This window comes from Melozone crissalis, unplaced genomic scaffold (assembly GCF_028551555.1).
Source record: "Melozone crissalis strain CALT ecotype California unplaced genomic scaffold, PUWL_Pcris_2 ptg000023l_1, whole genome shotgun sequence".
NCBI classification, from domain to species: Eukaryota; Metazoa; Chordata; class Aves; order Passeriformes; family Passerellidae; genus Melozone; species Melozone crissalis.
The window spans coordinates 29358365-29375484 of record NW_026535801.1 but is presented as its reverse complement, the minus strand read 5'-3'; the positions used below and the strand labels follow the sequence as shown (position 1 = coordinate 29375484).

The 17120-nt window shown below is 49.1% G+C and overlaps 2 protein-coding genes across 2 annotated transcripts; one reads left to right on the top strand and one right to left on the bottom strand.

The window, feature by feature from the left end:
* Positions 1 to 7424: 7424 nt before the first annotated feature.
* Positions 7425 to 13213, bottom strand: INHBB (inhibin subunit beta B). The gene is made up of 2 exons (XM_054277871.1): positions 12811 to 13213; positions 7425 to 10142 (listed from the first exon to the last, which is right to left on the bottom strand). The coding sequence occupies exons 1-2, from the start codon at positions 13211 to 13213 to the stop codon at positions 9367 to 9369; spliced, it is 1179 nt and encodes a 392-aa protein (XP_054133846.1). The 3' UTR covers positions 7425 to 9366.
* On the top strand, positions 13212 to 15149 carry LOC128938252 (uncharacterized). The gene is made up of 3 exons (XM_054278399.1): positions 13212 to 13268; positions 13355 to 14235; positions 14660 to 15149. Exons 1-3 carry the CDS (start codon positions 13212 to 13214, stop codon positions 14664 to 14666), a joined length of 945 nt encoding a protein of 314 aa, XP_054134374.1. The 3' UTR covers positions 14667 to 15149.
* Positions 15150 to 17120: the final 1971 nt, after the last annotated feature.

The window sequence follows — 17120 nt, the reverse complement described above, 5'->3', positions numbered from 1 at the left end:
GAACAATAGCTATCACCAGCTACAGAAATGCACAGAGCACCAGGAGCCTGACTGCTGACTGATCTAAAGCAAGGGGTTTGTCCTCAAGCCAACAGGATAAACTCACACCTGGTGCAAATGGGTGCAACTGAACAGAACTCATGGAGTAATAGCACCTTCAGCTGAGGCTCTGATATTGCACCAAAGATTTGCTCTGTACAGTCTTGCAGTCTGCTTTTGACTGTAATTGACTGGGGAATTCCAATTTGGTAGGATTTTGAACCTGCTTTCCACAGGTGTGAATAACTGAATCTAGCCCTACATTAATATCAACAGATTTTTAAACCCAGCAAATCACAGAGCACATCTAAATGTTGTTTTAACATTCAATATCACCTTGAGAACATCTACCAGAGGCAGCAAACTGGTGAACATCAGCACGATGACTGATTTGCCGTTCCTTTTGTTGCTTTATCTGCTAACTATGGATTGCAACTGGTGATGCTGAAAAAAAAAAGATTACTCTAAGAGCTGGCACATCCACAAGCTTAACAGACAAAGGATGGAATCAAATCCTGGAGTGCACTTACAGCATGTGCTCCCCATAATTAAAAGTCTATTTGTGGCATGCAAAGTAGAAAAAGCTTTCATTTAGGGTAGAACTTAAACACAGCATTACTTTCCCTGCTTGATGCAGTAACCCCATTCAAGGGGATACAGTCTGGAAGCAATGTTCTCCAAGATGCACATGTCTAAATTGTCAAAAGGAGAGGAGGAGAAAATGAGAACAAAGTGGAACCCACCCATAAAATGAAATATAGGGCTTGATTCATTGTCACGCACTGGTAACATAGTGATTCAACCACTGTGGTGCACAGCTAAGAGGAACAGAGCTGGTTTAAATCCTGCATCTCTGTGCCTATCATGTACTTAATAAGAAACACTCAGCATAGAGACTTAGATGGGTTCCACTCCATCCAAGTGCCACCCAAAAGCTCCCAGTATAGGAAGCATGGCCAAATACAAGGCTTGTGGTCAAGGCCCTTTGATATTCCAGCCCCTTCTCAGCTTTTACTCTGGGGACCCCTGGAAGCTGTCCTAAAGGCAGCCTCAAGGTTGCTCCAAACTGTGCTAAAGACCAAACCAGTTTCTGAACAATTTCAAAACATGAGTTGAGCAAAAGTGGTTTGCTGCACTCTCTTGGATGTGGAGCAGGCTGGAGCAGAGCCACATCTGAGAACAGAGTGCCTCTCTCCAGCCAGCACAAGGGCACCTACACACCACACATTGAGTGCAAACCAAGGACGGGGCACACAAGAGACAAGAAATCTACTCAAAATAGTCAGTAGCTACACTGCCTTACTCCAATCTCTCATCAGGATGCCCAAAATAAATTTTATTACAGGGGCATTAGCATGGCAGAAGATAATTTGCTTAGATAAAGCTTTTTGTTTCTTGTCTGTGTGTTTACTGGTGAAATGGTGCTCACCCATGCAAACATGCCACCCTGCTCAGGCCAAACATACACAATGCATATAAGACATAAATAAATACTTATGAGTCACTGATAACCACCTCATAAATTATATGGTCTTATGAAGTATCACTGCTAAAGATAATGCATACAATTGGATACCAAATACACATACACAACTCTCATTAACACAGATAACATTGTTTGTTTCCTTCCACAAGAGCCCCTAGCCTTAATTTATAAAGTCCTGAAGTATATTTGATAACCTTGGAGTCCCAACAGCTGAGGAGCAGTTCCAAAACCTGACCCAAAACCAGGCCATACGAGACCAAATGAGATTACAGAGGATATAGGGAATAGGATATGGCACATGGGGGTCCAAAAGTCCAAGAGCCCAGTCTGCTTCAGCTCACAGGAGCCAGATGCAGTATTATTTATAACTCTTTATCCTCAAATGGATACTGCCTTCAGCATCCAACTCTCCTACCTGGCTCCTGCTGCACTGCCCAGGACGGGTTCCCCCATCAGTGAGTGAGGAGCTCAGCTGTGGCTGCAGGACAGCACGGCTGCTGCAGGACAGACAGCACGGCTGCTGCTGCAGGACAACACGGCTGCTGCAGGACAGACAGCACGGCTGCTGCTGCAGGACAGACAGCACGGCTGCTGCAGGACAGACAGCACGGCTGCTGCTGCAGGACAGACAGCACGGCTGCTGCTGCAGGACAGACAGCACGGCTGCTGCTGCAGGACAGACAGCACGGCTGCTGCTGCAGGACAGACAGCACGGCTGCTGCTGCAGGACAGACAGCACGGCTGCTGCTGCAGGACAGACAGCATGGCTGCTGCTGCAGGACAGACAGCACGGCTGCTGCAGCTCTTCCCAGCTCCTCACCAACTCCTCTGTGGAAATGGGCACGAGCCACTCCAGCCAACAAAGTGAAGAGGGGCGAGATCAGTCCAGCAGCCTCCACTCCACTTGGGCAAAACCTAAACGGCACTTTGGTACCACTTGACTGACACAGCCCAAACACTGCGTGTTTGTTTTGCTGACACATAGGTTTAAGTTTGCTCCCCAGCCACATCTTCTTTCCCCTTGGATACAATAGTCATCTTCATAGCACTTATTATAACATATTGCAGCAATAATGTGTAATTATCCTCAAAAACAAAGCAAAAGCTCAAGATAAAAATAACAGGCACTGAGCACTCTTACCAGCTGGAGGAAGGCAGTGAGGCAGCACGAGCTGCAGCCCTAAAATGGCTGTGCTGTAGCCTGATTTCAAAGGCCAGACTGCAGGAGAGCACACAGAGAGGTAAACCCTCTCCAAAAGCAGGTCCAAAATGAGAAAGAAAGAGCAATAAACTCTGTGGAGATGTCCTTAGGTAGAGCAGTGCCTCCCCTGGGGGCTGTGCACTGGCAGCTGGGTTCAATGATTGCATTTGGGCCAGGGCAGAACTCGAAATGCACAGCACCTGGGAGGGCTGATCTTTTCTGAGGAGAGGTCTATCAGGTGGTTGTCAATCATAGCTCTCACCTTGGGTCTTCCTTGGTCTGACCTAGGGAAATCAAATCAGTTTCCTTACCTGTTTTTCCTGTTTTGCTCGATGTGCTTACTTCGACATTCATAAACTCATAGAATGGTTTGGTTTGGAAGGGACCCTTAAAGATAATTTAATTCCAACCCCCCTGATATGGTAGGGACATCTTCCCCTAGACCAGGTTGCTCAAAGTCCCATCAACGTGGCCTTGAACACTTCCAGGGATGAGACACCCACAGCATCACTGGGCAACCTGTTCTAGTGCCTCACCACCCTCAGAGTAAAGAATTTGTGCCTTACAGCTAAGCTAAGCCTATCCTCATTCAGTTTACAGCCATCACTCCTTGGCTATCACTACATGCCTTTGTAAAAAGCTCCCCTCCAGCTCTCTTGTAGGCCCTTTTAGGCACTGTAAACCTTCTCTTCTGCAGCCTGAACAGCCCCACTGCTCTCAGTCTGTCTTCACGGGACATGTGCTCCAGCCCTCTGATCATTTTTGTGACCCTCCTCAGGACTCTCCAACAAGTCCATGTCCTTCTTATGCTGGGGGCTCCAGAGCTGGATGCAGACTCCAGGAAGGGTCTCACCAGAGTACAGGGGCAGAATAACCTCCCTCTGCCCCCAGCAGATACTGCAGAGCCCTCTACTTCCAAGCCCTCACAGCAAAGTAGCCTGAAAGCAAATTATAGAAGGGGAGGGAAGCAAAACAGTTTCAATGACCAAAAAGTGGGAGTCTATGAATTGAATAAAGTACTAGTTTAAAATTCTCAACAGCAGCTCACAAAGACAGTAAATCTGATCAAGTATAAAAAAGCTGTACACATATCTTAGGGCTCTGATGGCTTCGGGATCTCCCAGGTCATATGGTGTGGGTGTGTGTGTGTGTGTAAAAGCTTGACATCTCTGCTTTGTACGGGGAGGGCTGGTTAGGGCTGCACACATTCCAGGAGGGCCTCTGTTGAATAGAATTGGCCAAATCAGATTAAAAATACAATATCTATGGTGAAGGCTGCAAGCTGCCTGCTCAGAGATTCCACTGATGTGAACCAGAAGTTCCTTGCATGTGGTCAGGCCCTAAATTTGATACTGGAATTTAAAAACAAATTAAGATTCCCATGTAATATTGACTGCTTTTTTTTTTTCTTTTTTTTTTCCCAGAATAAAAGATTTTACAGCATGGAATGCTATATGCAGTGGTTACATGAGTCCAAGTAATTGTACCAATTATATAATTTGATATAATTGCACTAATTACATAAACACATAATAATGAAATATAAGTTATTCCAAGAACTAAACTGGAAGAACATTAAAGAACCTAAATCTGCTCCCACTTATTCTAGTACAAATCAGGAACAATTCCCTTGAAATCAATGAAGTTACCCAAATAAAATTGGCCCCTACTGTTACAAGCAGGCATGTAAAACCAGCTTTTAGTTCAAGGTTACTGACTGGGCAAGCAAATGAAAGCTACTGGGACATTTTTTACTGAGGCAGATTGCTAATTCCTGGCCAAATTCCAGTGTGTGTAGGGAGATTCATGACAAAGTTAGATGTCTTTTACTCTTGTTCTGATCTGTCACCCCTCATGTGTGGGTTCTGCTAAAACTTTTAGCTGCTGATTCCAAAGGAAAAATTACTTCTTTTAGAAACACTGAGAACTGAGAATGAGCTAGGCCCAATCAGGAATTCCAGAAAACTGGATTCAGGTGTGTCTTCATTCAAATTGGTGCTAGCCTGAATTACATCTGCAGACTTTAGGGGAGTTACTGTGGATTGACATCAGCATTAACTGAAACAGGCTCCCTTCTTAGACAGAAATTTGTATTTCTGATCCATTTTGCAAAATGTTGCCCCACCCTTCCCAGTAGAAACCAATCTATATAAAAATTATCCTTATGAAGGATGTGTTCAGCGAGGGGTTTCCCTCTTCTCTGGTGGCAGGGCAAGTGCAGCAATTAATTTTCAGCTGCTGAGTTCATCTCTCACAAGTGACAAAGAAGGTGAGAGCTGGCAGTTTTGGAGCAGGTGTCTATTATGTGTGGAAATACGTGATGTATGCAGAGTTAATCCCACAAGTGCTCTGTTGCATCACATTGTGACAGTCACCCTGTTCACACCGTCCTCACTGACAGCAGTGAGAGGTCCAGGATGGGGTTTTGCCTGGGTTAGAATGTTTTAAAGGGTGAAGATTCTCCAGCTCCAGAGATTGATTCTGTTACACTGATTTAGCATTTACAGAATCGAGTTCAAAGCCTATCAAAGACAAGAGAGAGTCACCGGGTCACCTTTGGGTGGGGGGGTATGGATATGACCCAGCTGTTTTTTGAGGTAGAGTACCTAACCTGGCACAAAGCAAATGAAACTGGATGCTCAGTTTTATAAGGATGGAAATGACAGATGGGAACACCCCAAATTTTTTGAAAAGCAGCCATCAGGCTTGGCCATCTCATTTTTCATTTTGCCTGATTTCAAAAATGCAGGAGGTGGAAGCTGCACAAAGCAGAATTCCTGCACTCCCCTGTAAAAAGCTGGCAAGAGCAGTAGCTTTGTCACATCTCTGAAAAATCAAGGTCAAAATGTCTCAGATTGGTCCCACAGATTTAAAGATGATTTAATTTCATTTTAGCCTCAGAAATCTGTGTGACAGGTTGCTGTCAGCACCAGGATACAAGAACACCTCAGTGTCTGTAGAATGCCCAGAGCAGCAAGTGACTCCATGCTGCAGAAAACTCCAAGCATGTTCAGTTCACATTGATTTCTAGAGTTTCACACAAAATAAAAGGACCTGGGAGCCTGGACTATGATCCAGCTCTTCCCACTCCCAGATGATGCCCCTCACACTATCCTAATATTCATGCTCTGTCCCATAAACACTGTGACTCTAGCTACAAATCAGGGAGCAGAGAAGGCAGGGACAGGGGAAGAAAGCTGGGAAATACTTTTATACCTTAAGAAAAGGGGTGCTTTTTGATGGCCTGCATGAAAGAGTTCAGGATCCCGAGCTCACTTGTGGGTTTGCAGCAGGATGCAGAGCGCAGTTCCTGCCCCTCGCTCCTGGCCAGCCCAGGCTCGAGGCATCCTGGCTGCCAGCAGCTCCCTGTGCCCCAGGGCTGCGGGGCCAAACCCCTCACTGAGACACCCTGGAGTCCCAGTATCCCATGCAGGGTTTGGCTTTGACCCCAGGAACCAAACACTTTCAATTAAGAATGAAACCTAACTGGAGCCAGCCTCCAGGGCCTTGCATTTCAATGGGCAAAATTTCTTAATATATCCCATTTTTTAAAGGGCTGCCCAGTCTTATTTATAATGATGGTGTCATATTAGGGCAAACATGCCTTCAGAGTGAAGGGGAGGGTATTGGCCACTGATTTCAAGGGGGATTTATTGAACTCATCAGTAGTCCAGTGTTGACCCACAGAATGAAAACCAGGGAGAAGGCTGCTGAGAGGTGGAGCAGTGAGTGGTTAGTGGCTTTGGCAATGTGCAGCTTGAGGTGGTAAGAAATCTGTGAGATATTAAAAAAATTTGATTTGGAGGACAAAGTTCTGAGAAGCAGATTGTTGACACAGTCACAGCAAATTACTCTTCCAGGTCTCCTGTTTAACCCCAGTGCCTGGCTGTGAGGAGAGCTGGGCAGAGCTACACCTGAATGTGAATTGTAACTAGAACCCATCATTAGTTGCATGATCCTGCTTCTTCAACACTTTTCAGGTTTCAGGGTCAGATCTAACGTTTGCTAAGTCAACAGAGGTCCTTCTGTCAGCTTCAGCTGGCATTTGCTCAGGTCTCCAGGAAGAAGAATTTATCTGTGAAAATCAGTTAAATCAATATCTGGATATATGTGCAGCTGAGTACTTGAGTATTTCTCACCATTTTTGAGGGCTTATTAGTAAAAGGGAGATATTTTACTAAAAAGAAAAAAAAAAAAAACTTTTCTTAGTGTCAGCTAGTTTTAGAAAAAAAATAAATTAATTAAACTTACTATTGGTCCTTTATTCCTGGAAGTGCTTTCCACATTTTTTTTTCTTTTTTTTACTTCTTCTAAGCAGTCAGGGAGTGACCCAGAGAAGAAGTTACATTCTTACACAGCAGGTGAACCAGGAACTCGCTGTAAATGACCTGCAGGTATGCGGAACAGCGCCGTTCCTGCGCCCAGAGCCCCTGCACTGCTGCAGAGAGAAAGAAGCAGATGCTTACATGTATAGATAGCAATAAAACTGGAGTGTAACATTTTTAGGATCGCAGCTGAGCTCTCAGACAAGGCTTTCTGCAATGACTAATACGACTACGGTCTAATGCGACAGTTCACCGTCTGCAGCCTATTCAGTCCCGAAAGTAAGCAAGTTCCTCCAGATGTTACACACTGAAAAAAAAAAAAAAAAGCACATCCAGTTTTCAATCTTTTTTATTTATTTAAACTGTACACAAATGTAAAATACTTCAACAGCAAATCTAAGTGAAAATTGTTTGGTTTAAATTATTATGGAACAGAACCTAAAAGGAACTTTATTAAATAAACATAAAAATTGGATTTAAAGGATGCACATATTGTAATGTATTCTACAATAGTCACTTTTTTTTCACTCTACATTCCATGTGCGTATGGTATAGAAAAGACACTGAATAGAACAAACAGAATCCATTTTGTACCCTGAAACAATTGGTAGGCCTCGTGAGGGATTGCTCAGTATGACTACATGATATATGATGGCTTTGCCATCTCATAAAAATTATAACTAATATGTTGGCCTCTTTGGTTCCAAAATTTCTGTATAATACATTTAACTGTATTCATTTTTTGCTGCTATAAAAATAACATTTTTTTTCAAATGGCAGTTTTTGACTAATCATGCAACTAAATCAGTGCAAACATTAAAAGCAATCATTCGCTTTAAAAAAGAAGCAAAAGATTTAATTTCAAGTATAAAAAAATATAAAAAAGTCATATCATAAGTCCAGTTTTGTCTAGTATGGGTCAACACTTTAAATTGCATAGCTCATGCGGCACCTGTTTACCTAGATAGTGAGCAAAGATAAGTGCACTATCAAGTACCACTTTTCAAGGCATTGAAATTTGCAAGTGCTATTATACGTGCATTCAAGCAGTTTGCAAGTGCTATGCTGTATCATTATTTTCTGATCTTTATGGCCATCCTTGACACCTCCTGGTAAGGAAATTGAAAGCACTCTCCTCTCTCCTCCTTTCCAAGACTTGTAAAAATGTTCCTCGCCTGTTATTAAATGCACTGCATTTCCCAGAACGTCTCCACTCTGTCGCTGTCACTCCTCTTTAGGGTTCATTGGTTTAGCCGCGGTGGCCATTGCTTGTTTGCTCGTCCCCCACGTGACGTAGCCTTGCCGAGTCCCCCACTGAAGAACACAGATTGCAACTTTTGACTTTTTGTTCTTTGCACAGTGAGAGATGCCAACAGTCAACACAGTCCAGATATGGTATCGATTCCCTTTTCCAAGACACGGCGGGTGTAGCCAACCATGGGTTGCTAGTGGGCAGTAAAAGCATCGGATCACGCCAGCCCGGCTTGTGACTCTGCAACGGCCAGGTGTTAGAAATACAGCAGTTTTTTACATGTCTGTCCCCTTTTCTCTCTCTCTCTCTCTCTCTCTCCCCCCGATGGAACCACAGGATTCCTTGCTGGAAGTGCTGTAGCAAGAAGTGGGTATCTGTGATGTTTATGTTTAGATAAATTTAAATTAAGAGGAAGTGATCGCCTCCCAAGGCAGGTGTCCTGCAGCTTCCTGTTAGACCTAAGAGGTGACAGTCGACTTTTTTTTTCCTTTTTTGTTTTTTTTAATTTTCTAAGTTTGGTCATTTTTGACACCTGCGTGCAAGAATACGTTGTGTTCTCACAGTCTGTGCTTTTGCCTGAGCAAAGGGAGCTCATTTCGGTCTGGCTTTGCCGGCAGGCGGGGAAACAGCTGCTCAGCTGTTCACTCGTACTGGCAGGCATTTAGGTCCATCGTCACTGGTCACTGACTTTCTGTGCTCATGTCCCTTTTCTGAGCTGCCTCGTGTGTGTGTGTCTGTGTGTCTCTGTGTGTCTGTGTGTCTGAGCGCGTGTTTGTGTGCGTGCCCACATTTCGTGAGTGTGTGTGTCTTTAAGATATTTCATAGCATTAACTTATAAGTGATAGAATATATAAGTGTCCATGATCCACAAACTGCCACTGTCCTGACACCAAAGTGAAATGATTATTTTTTTCTTTTTTTTTTTTTGTCAAACTTTTCCACAGTGACTTTCCAACACTGATGCCTGGATACACAGTGAAACTTCCTCCAACACCATCTTGTACGGGAATGTTTCTCTCTCTCTCCTTCTCTCTCTCTCTCCCCCCCCAAAACACACCTTAAATCAAGCACAACCACATTCTTCCACAATCATATTGGGAACGTCCCTTTTCACAATGTTGTATTCATCATCAAAGTACAGCATTGACATTGTGCTAAGTTTGGTTGGAATGCAACAGGAGTTCACGGTGCCCGGGTTCAGCCCCCGCATTCGGTACTGATTCACGACAGCGGTGTGAAAGGAGGAAGCCGACCCCGGGACACCGGCCAAGTAGGCCGGGCAGCTCCCTTCACAGTAATTCCCATAGTAACCTGATGGAGCTATGATCCAGTCATTCCACCCAATGAGTCTAAAGTCAATGTAAAACTGTTGCCTGCAACATAGATTGGTCCTGCCATCGCACTCCAGGCCTCTTTTCCGGATCCTGTGTTTGTTATCAGCGAGGCGGGCTTGCACCACTAAAAAAGGCCGGTGGGATTCCTCCCCGGGGTCCACATAAATTGGCAGCACTGAATACTCTTCACAGCCCTCACATTGAACATCCAAGTTCAGTCTCCTTTCTCCTCTCTCAAACAGAGCCTGGATCGCCTCTGTCATGGGAAAAGTGTGCCAACCACTTCTTTTGAGATCAACTTTCTTTTCAACCACATTCCACTTGTTGCTAGTGTCCGGGTCTTGGAAATAGACTTTGACTCTTACTTTTCGCCTGCTGCCTTTCTCTAAGACATATGGAAGCAGCTTCAAGTAAAGCCACAGGCTGGCTTGAACGACAAACAAGTTCTGGTTCCCTTCATTTGAGATGAAGAAATAGAGGCGGACTCTAGATGAGGCCAGATCGTCTGCAAGATAAGGAGAGATCAGCAAGATTAAGTCAAAAAGGAAATGTTAGCTTGTGTGCCATTCTGGATTCAGGGACAACACTAGAGCACAGCAGATCGAGCGAACAGTGACAGGGGCTGTGCCAGTCAGAAGGCATGCACTGCATCAGATACCCCCAATTTGCAATTAGAATTAATTGAAAAGGGGACTTCCCACAGCAGCCTTCAACATCGGGCTGTAGTCGGATGTGTCAGATCCACAGACATCAGTAAGGGTTTTACAGAATATATGTTTTTTCCAGAAAGCAAGAATTAAAGATGCTGCAGCGGCACTTTGAAAAAGACCGGCACTAGGACTAGAACTCTGCTATCTCATCAGTTTAAGAATAGTTTTAACTTTCAGCTACCTGCCAATTCTCATGGGGAGAGCGCTTTCAATAACCACTAAAACGCCAATGCCAAACCAGGGATTTTGTTTCGATTTGCACATATTCTCGTTGCGGTTTAAAGGAGAGGATTCACGAGACAGAACAGAAAATATTTCAGTAATGTGCCTGCTTGTCCAACAGATCAAGCTAGCCCCCACTTAGTCTGGTAGAATATCAGCTATTATTAATCATTTCAATCTCTGCCTTTTCTCCCCAGAACGATGAGCTCCCATACGAGGCAAGGCAATGGAGCGGTTGTTCCCGCTGTAATGCCGTTATTGGCTGTTCTCAATACGCTTTTCAGCAACACCAGAATTAAAGGAGAGAAATTGTCACAGAAAACCAAATGTCACCAAATGTCTGACATAACCCCTTATTTGTAAACAGAAGAGCCTGCTGCATGAAACATTTCAGAAATACCAGCGGCCTTCCTGCAATTTTGTAATGAAAGTCCTAACTAAATTTGGCGTAGGTGATAAATGTGCCGGCCTTTATGGCGGAGACCGTAATTCTGGTCCCTGAATCAAAGCATCCCAATTGCTATTTAAAATTATTGCTGGAAAGGCATTTTCTCATCTGCCCTTATCGGTTTTGCTTCCGTCTGTACAGAGCTAAATGTAGATTTTTTTTCTGCCTTTTCCTTCCCTAAGAATCTTTAGCATTTTTGTCAATCTCTGAATGGGATTTTTTGCGTAGTCGGTGTCTTCATTTGTTACCCTAGATGCCTTTCAAATGTGCCTCCAGAGCCCATTCAGTACCTTGTAATAGTTCAGTGACAAAAATTTTCACTGTGTTTGTCTACGTTTTACATAAAGTCAATTTTGGAAGTGTTACAAAAGACAGCGATTGACTGAATACCAAATGGAAGTACAAGCCCACCCCCGATCTCCCAACGACATCCTATTAAAAAATAATAACCCCCAAAATGTACAGTAAGAAAGCCTTTCTCGTGTTAGTAAGTACACAACTTTTTCGTAAACTGTGGTGACAGTGACAGAAAAAGAACAGTACGGTGCTGCTGCACCGATCCACATCACTTGTGTTGTGTGAGATTGTGTGCGCTCATAAATTTTGTATGTGAATATAACAAGCATATGTATAATGCAACAGATCCCATAGATACTGTAAATGTATATGCCTTTGGTAAGTGGGAGGGTAGATAAAGAAGATGAGTGGGCAGCATACAGGATAGAAAGAGATTTATTTTGTGGACAAATGACATATAGATGCCACAAGAAGATAGAGAGAGGAAAATGAAACGAGCAATAGAGTGATGAAGGAAAGGAGAGATGGGCAGATAGACAGGAGAGAGGTAATTCACAGAGTGATGGTGTTCCAGCCAGATGTGCAAAGTTCCCGGGGACAGTGGTTAAACTACTGGAAAGCTGTGCTGAAGGGATTGGGTGACACGTAACTGCAATGGCTGGACAGGACTGAGATGGCTGGTACCGTGGGGATGGAGGGCAGCTAGTAAACGGACTGACAGACAGACAGGAGACAGACACACTTGATAGGACACTGCATGCAATGGACAAACAGACAAGGCCAATACTGCAAAGGAAAGCTAAATAAATGGCAAACAAACGGAAAGAGAGGATGGGCAAATGCAAGCCTCAACAGACAGATGCAGGCAGTGAACCAGATGAATGTGCAGGGCAGACAGACAAGGCAAGGGATGCAAGAGATGGAGCGGGACAGGCAGAGGAGGGACAGTGGGACACGCAGGGACAGAGACAAGCCCCGGTGCAGCTGGAAGGACAGCCGGAGGGGAGCCGGGGGCACAGAGGCCGCGGAGGGATGGAGGGACAAGAGAGGGGAGTTGCAAGGCACGGCCCGGGGAGAATCCCGGGCACAGGGGCACAAGCAGGGAGGACGGGAAAGCGCGGGCAGGGCCGGAGCGAGACGGTGCGGGGCAGAGGGGAGAGCGAACGAGACGGAGGACAAGCGGGCGAGCTGGGCGGCCAGGTGCCCGTACCAGGCACAAGGACAGGCGGGAGGACAGGCAGGGTGCGCAGGGGGGCCAGGCGAGGGCAGCCGGGGAACTGCTACGGGTCAGGCAGGCGGAAAGAGAAGGTGGGCAGGAGGACAGGCAGGGCGAGAGGGAAGAGTGACAGAGGTCGAGCAGGGGGACTGACAGGGGTCGAGCGGGGGGAATGACAGACGGGGCGAGGCAGGGCAGCGGGGAGCGCGGCAGGGCAGGGGCCGCGGCGGGTCGGGCAGGGGGCGCGGGCGGCGGGGGCGCGCGGCCGGGCGGCGCCCACCTGTCTCGGCGAAGCTGATGATCTCGGAGACCGGGTCGTGGGCCGGGGGCCCGGCGCTCGCCTGCCCGTCCAGGCTGGGGATCTCCACGCGGCCGTCCTCCCGCACCTTGCCGGCGTGCAGCTTGCGCAGCGCCGTGACCATGGCCGCCTTGGGCACGGCGTGCGTGATGTTGGGCCGGTCCCGCATCTGCAGCCGGCTCAGGATGTGCCTCTTCACCGCCTCCAGGAAATCCCCGTCCACCTTGCCCGGCTCCTCGGGCCGCCGGAAGCCGCAGGAGGTGCATGTGTCCTGCGGGGAGCCGCCGGCGGGGGCCGGCGGGGTCGGGGTGGCCGCGGCGCCCAGCAGGAGCAGCCCGCAGGCCAGCAGCGCGGCCAGCACCCCCCGGCGAGCCGCCCCGTCCATGGCGGAGGAGCGGGGGGCCGAGCTGGGGGCCGCCCCGGAGCGCCGCAGGGAGCCCGTCTGCAGGCAGCGCCGCTCCGAGCGCTCCGCGGCGCGGAGGGGGCGGTGGCAGCCAAGCTGGGGGGCCGCAACCGCTCCGCGCAGGGGGGGAGCCGCGGCGGAGGGAGGGGGCGCCCGGGGAAGCGGCGTGTGCCGCCGGGGAGGCGGAGGGGGGAGGCTGCACGCGCAGGCACCGAGGGCGAAGTTGGCGGCGGGGGGGGAACAGGCTTGGCGTGCACGGAGAGAGCCCGGCTCCACGGGGGAGGGGGACGGCAGCAGGTGAGGGGGTGGCTGCGGAGCCCGGGGAGGAGGGAGGGGGAGCGGGGAGCGAGCCGGAGGTGCGAGGGGATCCGGGGAGCAGGGGAGAGGCGGCGCCGCTCTGCCCCGGTGCCCCGCGTCGCTTCAGAGGGGCATCCCCGGGCGCAGTCGCTCGTGGTCCATCGCTCGCTTCGGCAGGTCCGGGCGGGCCGCGGAGAGGAGCTCTCTAGTCCAGCGTCATTGAGGGGGGTCAGGGAGATAAACGAAGCAGATTTATATACAATCCAATTTATAGCCTGGAAGGAGGGGGGGGGGGGAGAGAAATACCACTTGTACCCCCCCCGTTCACTCCGCCCCCGCAATCGTGGGTGCAGGTCTCTGAGCAGGTCGGCTCCGCGCCGCTCGCTTGTCCCCCTTCAGCGCCCGCTGCTTCTCAACGTGCCATCAAAGTTGACCCGGAGCATAGCTGGGGAGGGAGCCGGGGGCGGCGGGCAGAGGGTGCGCGGCTGGCAGCTCCACTGTTGCGAGTCTTCTCCCCTCACCGTCCCGCTTATTATTAGCGAGATGCTTTTATTTTCAAAGCAGCGCGGAGGGTCCGGAGTCCGACGCGGAGGCGGTGGCGGCGCCCGGGACCCCCGCCGCGGGCAGGGCACCGCACGCTGCGCGACGCGGAGCGGAGAAGCGGCGCGATCCCGGCGATCCCAGGAGAAGCTGCACGGATCCACTCGGTCAGACCAGCTCTTCGGCTCGCTCCCTCGCTTGCTCTTTTAAACAATATCTCCCTTGTTGGTGGTTTGGGTTTTATTATTATTATTGCTATTATTATTTTAAGTGTGATTTTTGTTGTTGTTGCTGCTGCTGCTGCTCCAGTTAATCTGTCTCCCTCTGCGTCTTTTTGATCTTTCGCTCGCCTTGTGCTGGCTTGAACGCTGTGTTTTGTTTTGTTTGGGGTTTTTTGTTTTGTTTGGCTTTTTGGTTTTTGTTTTTTGTTTTTCTTTTTTTACGCGTCTGATGTTCCCTCTCGGATCCGCAGTGAAAGGTCTCGGGGAAGCTGCTTGCTCCTCGCTTATCTTCTCTGATCTCCTCCTGCTAATTTTTCCCCCCTGCAAAATCACGACATTGTGGCACTTTCTACTGAAACTTTTTATACAGGAGTTAAAACCACGTGGGAACTCCAACCTATAACAGACGCCATGGGCTCCTCACTATTTAGGAGCTTAAGTTAAGTCTTTTGCCCCCTGGGCTATTACAGTAACTTCCTGATGTGGAAATATTAACTATGCTGTTTCTTTAACTCCCCCCGTCCCCTCCCTCCCTCCCTCCCGGTTCCTGCAAACACACCCACCACACCGGCTCGCGTCCCTGTCCCATCGTCCGGCAGCACGGACGGACGGACGGACGGACGGACCCCGAGCGGCTGCAGCTCCGGCCCCCTCCCGCCCCGGCCGGGAGATGGATGCCCCCTTCTGCCCCTCCCCCGGTGCTCCTTGCCTTTTAAGCACTTGAAAGAAGAAGTCATTAGAAAGTTTACCGTCGGTTGGCTTTGTGACGGGGCGGGTTTCTGTTTGTTTGTTTGAATGGGCCGGGTAGCCGGGGCGGGTGCCGGGCACTGTGTGTGTTTTCCGTGGGGCAGCGGGGACGCGGAGCCTGTCGGAGGCAGCAGGGGGAGGGGGAGCGGGGCGGCGGCCGAGGGGAGCCGGGAGGGGAAATAACGGGACCGCTGCACTGCCGCAGGGGAGCCGCCAGCAGCGCCGGCCCTGCCCGCGCCCGGGGACCGGCTTTTCCTGCGCGCCTTCGCGGGGCAGCGCTTGGGGATGGGGAGGAGCGGGCACCGGGGCAGAGGGGATGGAGGGATGGATGGATGGATGGATGGATGGCCGTGACACCCCTCACGGCAGCGCTCAGCAGAGATCCCCACCGGCTCCCGCCAGAAGCCCTGCCCGGGGACCAGCGGCCAGGGACAGGGGCCGAGGGGGCGGGGGGAGAAACCCGGCGCACATCGGCGGCCGCGGCGGCACCACCGAGGCGGCGGCAGCACGGACAAGGCTCCACCGAGGCGGCTCCGCGGCCGCTCCGCTCCGGGCCGGGCCCCGCGGGGTCGCGCTCACCTGCGCGGGGCCCGCGCGCGCCGCCGCCGCCACAGGGCAAGCCTGGGCCGAGGGCGCCCCCTCTGGGCCGCGCGGGGAAGCGGCGGCGGGGCCGGGCGGGGTCACCGGGACAGCGGCCCCGGGACAGCGGCACCCCGGGACAGCCGCACCCCGGGACAGCCGCACCCCGGGACAGCGGCACCCCGGGACAGCGCTCCGATGCACGGGAGCGCCCGGCCGTGGGGGTGCTGGGGAGGTTTCCGCGAGCCGGGCTGGGGTGCCGGGTCCCGCAGAGGCGAGGGGCTGGGGCTGGGCAGCGGGCGGTGCGCGCTGGAGCCGGAGCTCTGCGCTGGGCAAAGGAGCACCTTGGGCTGAGCCTCCTACCCGGCCCTTCTAATCCAATCTATTTTTTTTTTAATTTTTTTTTAATAACAAAAAAAAAAAAAAAAAAAATCTACCTTCAGGAATGAAGACAACTCTCAAGACCTTCATCTTTGTCACCAAGGCAGATGGTGCTTTTCAAGGGCAGATGCAGGACACACAAATTTCAAGCATGACAGCAAAGAAGTCCCTTCTGCTCGTTTCATTTTGTAGAAGAAGAAAATAATAAAACTTCTCATCGATCCCTGGACTGCACTCGAGTGAGAGCTGTTAGCTGTCACAAATACAAGCAACTCAAGAGTGTGAAGAGGGTCAAGTGGAGGATCAGCTCATTACTGTGATTTAAGAATGGAGGGGACAAATGCTATTCTCATCATAAATGTTTTCTTTCTTGTTCTATACTGCAAAAGGAAAGACATTCAATGCTGTGCTTCAAAGTCACATTGCAATCCCAATCTAGTTGTTAATGTTGGGTTTAATATAAACAAAGTCTAATTGCATATACAGCTTTGTAAATCCTCAGCACCGCTGGAGCTACCCTGATGAGAGATCAGAATTAGGTACAGTATTTCCTCCCTGCCAGTAACAGGTTTTGAATGGAAAGCCTGGAATGTAAAAAAAGAAATAATGCTAAAAATCCAATCACTCTGACATCCTGTGAGCTAATAAGAGCACGTGAATGCAACAAGCTTAGTACTTCACAGTAATTAATTTGACAGCAAAGAGCTAACAAGAAAACAACAGGCAGAGCAGTGATGACTGGTTCATAGAGGTCACTGTCAAACAAGAAATAGGTGCAAATACAGTCCATCTCCCTTTGGAAAAAACTATTTCACTGCCCCAGCGAAAATGAAATGCCAAAGAGGGAAAACACAATGGGTTCGGTGGGGATAACAAATCTGGCAAGGTATTTCTACAGTAAAACAAGGTAGAGGTTTTCTTTCTTACATATGGGGATTTTTAATCATCCCTGTTACTTGCTATAGTGGCATGTTTTGGTTTTTGCATTTCCCCCCCTCTCAGTTAGCTAAAGCCATTTGCATATTCAAATATTGGGAAGACTTATCTTCTCTCACAATTACTAACAAACTAATACTCTAATAACCTCTATTGTTATTTAAAGCGTGTCCAACACAGCATTCTGG

Excerpts from the sequence above, each read along its gene's own strand:
- LOC128938252 (XM_054278399.1), top strand. The coding sequence starts at position 13,212 with ATGGCGGAGGAGCGGGGGGCCGAGCTGGGGGCCGCCCCGGAGCGCCGC. Across the intron at positions 13,269-13,354 it reads CGGAGCGCCGCAGGGAGCCC|GGGGGGAGCCGCGGCGGAGG; the intron begins GTCTGCAGGCAG and ends CGCTCCGCGCAG.
- INHBB (XM_054277871.1), bottom strand. The coding sequence starts at position 13,213 with ATGGACGGGGCGGCTCGCCGGGGGGTGCTGGCCGCGCTGCTGGCCTGC. Across the intron at positions 10,143-12,810 it reads CATCAGCTTCGCCGAGACAG|ACGATCTGGCCTCATCTAGA; the intron begins GTGGGCGCCGCC and ends CTTATCTTGCAG.